The 6,000-nt window shown below is 36.2% G+C and overlaps 1 protein-coding gene across 4 annotated transcripts in view; it reads right to left on the bottom strand.

The window, feature by feature from the left end:
• Window positions 1-1,142: 1,142 nt before the first annotated feature.
• The window catches only part of PCMT1 (protein-L-isoaspartate (D-aspartate) O-methyltransferase), a 56,998-nt gene continuing 52,140 nt past the window's right edge, over window positions 1,143-6,000 (bottom strand). For all 4 annotated transcript variants that reach the window (XR_012902720.2, XM_075924425.2, XM_075924424.2 and 1 more), the window contains exon 8: window positions 1,143-3,430. Coding sequence is in view for 2 of the 4 variants with exons in the window: in XM_075924424.2 (XP_075780539.1) it covers window positions 3,418-3,430 (13 nt within the window). In the remaining 2 variants the exon portion in view is untranslated. The remainder of the gene's footprint in view (window positions 3,431-6,000) is intronic.

Here is a 6,000-nt window from a genome sequence, read left to right as displayed (position 1 = left end):
CCCTCCTGTACTCCAAGCCCCTGCCTTAGTTCTGAGCCCACCAGAACCTAGATTTCCTTACCAAGCCTTACCCTGAACCACCTATGGCACCCCAACCCGTGCCCCAGGCTCAGCTCAGAGCCCTACCCACACTCCAAATCCTTAGCCCAAAACCAAAGCCTATGCCCCAACTCTCTGCCCCGTCTGATGAAAGGGAGGAAGGAAGGATGGAGTGAGCAGGGGCAGGGCTTTGGATAAGGGGCACGTAGGAGGTGGGGCAAAGGTATTTGGGTTTGAGGTAGATCCTAGATTGCACTTAAATTCAAAAAGCGATCTCACACTTTAAAAGGTTGGAGACCACTGCTGTAACTCATATGCAACAGCTATTCTGCTCAATTTTTAAAATCAAAGTGCAGAATTAAACCAGATTTGCAAATACTGCTACTTTTAAAAATGATACTTTAAGCGTGACATTCATATATTCACAGAAATATCTCCACTGATTTCAATGGCTTAGAAACTGAAATCCCTTATATTAAACTCCTGTCAGGAATCTTATTAGAACACTGCCAAGAGCATGAGAGGGCTACCCACACTAGCCTTTCACAGAGCAGACCACGGATGAAGGCTCTTTATTTTTCTGACTTGCTCTCCCATCACCTGCAACACTAGAAATTTCTGTTGAAGAGAACATAACTGGTGTAACTAGGGAGAACTGCAGGTATGTGATAAAATGATGGGTGGCGAGGAATTAGCTGAGCTCATGCCTGGATAATGCCTTACTCTAGCCAGTACTGACATTACCTTGGTAATTCAGAAGCCAAACTAGCACAAAATCTCCTAATGGCACTGAATCCCACAACATAATTAGGACTAGTCTATGAGCCCTAATTATGAACTGATTGACACGAGTATGAATTTCAATCAACATAAATCAGTACAAGGAATTAACACCAATATAAAGCTGATGTGAAATCATTAAGCTTACTATCTCAACTATCTGAGCATAGCCAAATTAGGTCAGTAATTAATTTCTGGTCATTCTCTAAATGAAAACCTATAAATATGTAAATGAACTATATATTTCTAATCATTTTTGTGTCCAAAGAGAAAGTGACAGCTTGATGTAAAACTACTTGAAAAGAAAAAAATACTTATATGGGTTCCTCTCACTCTTAATTTTATTTGGCAAAGTAGCAATTCAGAGAGTTTACACCACATTTATTCAAGCTCTTCAAATCCTATGCATTACAACTTCTCTTCTCCAAGAAGCCCTTAGACAAGAATCATTGCTTCAATCCCCACAGAGGAATCTCAACTTTCAGACTCTTAATATTATGCTTATATTTATATGAAAGTAATGTTGAAAGCATCAACCCTTCCTGTCCAACAGGCATATTACTCCAACAGCCTTAGTCCAAGAAATTTTGTAGCTCCTGCCATGTGCATGTCATACACAGAAAATTTCAGATCATATCTACCACATCATCCAACATAGGCTACCTTGTTACATTTCATCTGGAGAGAAGAATTTGGATACATTTCAGATCTTACTCTTCATTTAACAGATTAAATTAGTAAGAGACAAAGTTGAGAACTTAATTAAGAATGACAGTGACCAAAATGTTAAATATTAGGGTTAAGCTCGTGTTATGTTGAGCTATTTTATCCTTCTGCATGTATCATTTCAAATATCACTTTAACACTAAGAATAGAATCACAGTTGATTGTCAACTAGCACAAATTTGGCATTTAATGCAAAACAATTTTTTTCATTGTAGTTGCTACAACAAGTACCCAGTAATTAACTGACTTCCTTAATTTGACATTAGTCTGCTTACGGAATGATTGTTGAGTATGTGCTTCCAAACATCAATTCAATTATCAAGGGGAGGTGATATTAACCTCCTAAGTTTTTAAATAAATGATACAACAAATATATTTTACCAAGGAATAGAATGGGACTGACGTTTGCATGAAGGTAATTTACTTGTTCTTTCGTATTTCAGAAGCCTTTCAACAATACCCTTCATACGTTTAATGATTAATTCCATCACAGAAAAAAGTCTGTTTTAACACAAGCAGGCTGAATACTTTTCAAAAAGAAACAATGGCCCCTTTGAACCAAATCACACAGGTTCTTATTCATCTCACTCTGCTTTTTTGTAATAAAGGCAAAAGAGCTCAATATATATTTTATCACTCAGGCGCTAGTGATCAGGAGTTGCAGGAAGAACACATGCACCCTAAAGCAATCCAAGAGCTATATAGTTTTTAAACTTACTTTGGATTTTCCTGATGTTATTAACTGCAGTAAACAGAAGATAAAACCTGGGCCTCAAGAATGTTAATAAAAGTCTTTCAATTACTCTAAAATGGATATTTGTAGTGTAGTGTACACACTACATATTTATTTGGCCATTGTTTTGGGATTTATCAGCTTTCTCGTCTATAAAAATTTAAGTTAATCTAAAATTTTAACCCAACATTTTTCCATCACTGCCTGTATTCGGAAGTAGTTTATAAAACCATAAAGATTTTGTGTAAAGCAACTAATTTTTAAACTAAATGGATGTTACTTTTATTGGAGTACAGTGTTCTGCATTCCAAGCAGTTATACTTGACATACTTATTCTGATATTCCATACAAGAAGCACACAAAAACTTTTTTGCTTTTAACTTTATTTGGCAAAGCAGCACTGCATAAACTGTTCAGTGATTAGGACATAGCTTACACAGTATGTGTTATGTTAAATTATATAATCAGCAGTGAGCTACAAAATAACACAGCTACAAGTTTCTTATCAGATGGAAAAAAAACTATGTCAGTTATGTCCAACCTGAACAACAGAGTTTATAACAAGAGCTGTCACCTCTGATGTCTTGAAGTTTAAGTTCACAAATGCCCACTTAAGGTAATAAAGCAGCTGATTGTATCTACTACATGCTAGTCTGTGACACCGTGTCAAAAGCTTTAAAAAGGAACTTCATCTCATTTTCTTAGTAACATCTAGCAGACATCTGAACATAGAGAACCTGCCATTGTGCATGTAGTGTTATAAGGTGCACAGAAGCAATTTTACCAAGAAACAATGGAGCTGAAATAAAGTGTTCAAAAAGTACCCGCTATCAAAATTAAAGAGTTCACAAACAGTAGGTCTTTGCATTTTTGCAGAAATTCATTTCTTTAACCAGATGAAAGTAAAAAAAAAGGCATGTTAAAAAGAAACAGCCCAAATTTAAACTTTCCATCATTTCTTTACCAGATTTGCCACAAGCCTCTAAGAAAGTAAAATAAAGACACCACGCTTTTCCATGCTGATAACAGTAAAACAAAATCCAAAACAAGCTGCAATGCTGTTGGTTTTCAAAAAGCTATTAGAACTGGAGATGGGCAGTCCACTGTAACACTATGTTTGGATCAAGATGATGTAGCTTTTACAATTCATCCCTGCAGAAAGAAAATAAATGTAGTTATATTCTTCTCCCCAAGGAGTTTGCTCTTGCAATTTAGCTATTAAAATCAATGAATATGCAGCAGTGCTCAAATACAGCAGCAAAACTTCAGAAATCTCAAGCATTTATGCCACAAGGAAAATCAACAGCCATCCAACAGTACCTCATACTACTACGGATGTATTGTGCAATATGGATCCTTTTTCCTTCACTTTAAAGTATATCATTTGCTTGCATGATAAGTCAATAAAATTATCAACAGCTTAAAAAAAATACATGACTACCTTTTGTCTGAAGAAGTGACTGTCTTACACTCTGGGTCATTTACTGGAGAGAGACTTGTTTGAAACTATGGTCCAATTATTCTCGGTACCTGCACAAAAGGCTGCAAAATGTGAAACCTGAGTTCAAAGTTAAACTTTAGTTGTAGTGTCTGGTCAGTGCTGGGCACATCTCACGCTGATGAAAAAAATTGGAAAAAATATGGCACTATCTATATGTTTTGTCTACTTATTTCACAAAGCAACAATCAATTCCTGAAGAAACTACTTAGGCCACGGCTACAAATAATGAATGCCTCCATCTTCTGAGTGAGAAATTAAAAGCAGGGAGGAATAAAGATTCAGACTAAAATAAAAGTAACAAAACAGTTTCTCTCATCATGTTTTGACCAATAGGATGACCCCAAAATACCAAGGTTTCAATTATTAATTTTGGTTTAAAAACAGTGAAATACAGAACTCATTCCAACCATGAAATGAAGATCACTAGATCCCAAATATTCTTTTTTTTTTTTTAATTAAGAAGCACTTATTTCAATTCAGAATTTTCCTACTAGTCAAAGCTGATAGAACTGTCCATAACTATACTGTCCATAACTATCATCACAAGGAAGTTTTATTACTATAACAAAATAGTAGGTTTGCCTTTACCTTCAGAGAATAAAATACTTGCCCAGTTTATTTTAGTGTACTCTACCTCAATAATATTAGAAAAGGCACAAGACAAGAATACAACAGTATTTCAATCTATTAACGCAAGCCAGCCCACAAAACATATAGCTACATGCATATAAGTAAAAAAGTGTTCAGATCCCAAAGAGGATGCATTCTGATTCATAGCATGGAACAACAGCATATGCAACTTCTTAAAGTCAGCTGATGAAAGGCTTTACCTTAGCAAGACTAGAGTTTAAAGTTTGAGTTTTCTTCTGAAGTTGATACTAATTCCTAAAGCAGTCAGACATCTGCAACCCTTACAGTAACTGGCTGTTTAATTTTGGATCTGAGAAGTAAATTTTAAGGGCAAGGAGAGGGATTTAGTGGTGCAATTATAGGCAGTTTTGAACATATGGCTAAACTATTTACAGCTTTTAGTGCCACAGCTTGTAGTATTCTCCCCATCAAAAAAGTTTGACTATTTCACCCTAGATATTGCATTTTTCGTAGTTGCAGGTTACTGTTTTCCGCCCCGCTACCCCTTTGCATTTGTGTTCTCAATGATGGTTACAGCACCTTCCAATTCAATATCTTCAGCAAGTTTCATTAAGATGTAATTACCTGCCCCTTCTTGATTGATAAATACTAGACCGAACACATATACTTGCAACATCCTAGTAGAAGCATACAAAACCTGAAACATTGCCTTTTTCACTGTCCTTTGTAAGCTCATTAACTAGTGTTCTGACAGTGTTCATATGCAAGCCAATTGGAATTGGCACAAGTGGAGTGTTTTATAAAAATCAGTTTTCATCTACTAGAACAGTCAAAATGTAGTACGTGTATGTTTCTTAATCCACGGATTTTTATTAAACTGAAAAATCTATACATTTTCTGGGGAGATTGCCCTTCCTCTCTATTGAGTGAAAAACCTAGTCTTAGTAGTGTAAGGAGCTTAAAGGAAATCCCACACACACCTCATTGAATTTGAATGGAAACTGGGCACCTAAATTCCTTAAGGTCATCTGAAGTACAGTAGACTTCCGATAATCCGGAACCTATGGGACCTAGGTGGTGCTGGATTATCAGATATGCCAGAGTATCAGGAGGTACTGTAAGCTGGTTATGTATATACAGTATATACTGTATATAAAGTGTCAACCCTTTTTATTGTACATACTGTATACAGTATACTGTAATGTTTTAGTTTAACCCTTTTTACTCTTTTCGCTCAGTTCAGCTGCTGCCGCTGTTACCTTGTGACTCATTCTTTGCCGAAGCTCACTCACTAGGCTCTTGCCATTTTGATGCCAGACTATCAGACGTGCCGGATTATTGGATGCTGGACTATTGGAGTTTTACTGTACTGACAATCAACTTATTTCTCTAACCAGAGACAGATGTAAAATTATTAACCTTTTCTGAAAAGGTAATTAAACATATTACACAACTGGGGTGAAATCCTGAGTCCCCCAAAGTCACTTTTGCTGTCACTCAGCAAGAAATTAAACTCATGGGTTTCTCCTTTATGGGTTACTTCATTTTGAATCTCAGAAGGGTAGCCGTTTTATTCTATATGTGCAAGAACGAGGAGTCCTGTAGCAACTTAGAGACTAGGTGCCACAGG

Source organism: Pelodiscus sinensis, chromosome 3, assembly GCF_052426305.1.
Source record: "Pelodiscus sinensis isolate ZL-2025 chromosome 3, ASM5242630v1, whole genome shotgun sequence".
In the NCBI taxonomy this organism is placed as follows: Eukaryota; Metazoa; Chordata; order Testudines; family Trionychidae; genus Pelodiscus; species Pelodiscus sinensis.
This window is presented reverse-complemented; position numbering and strand designations above follow the sequence as displayed.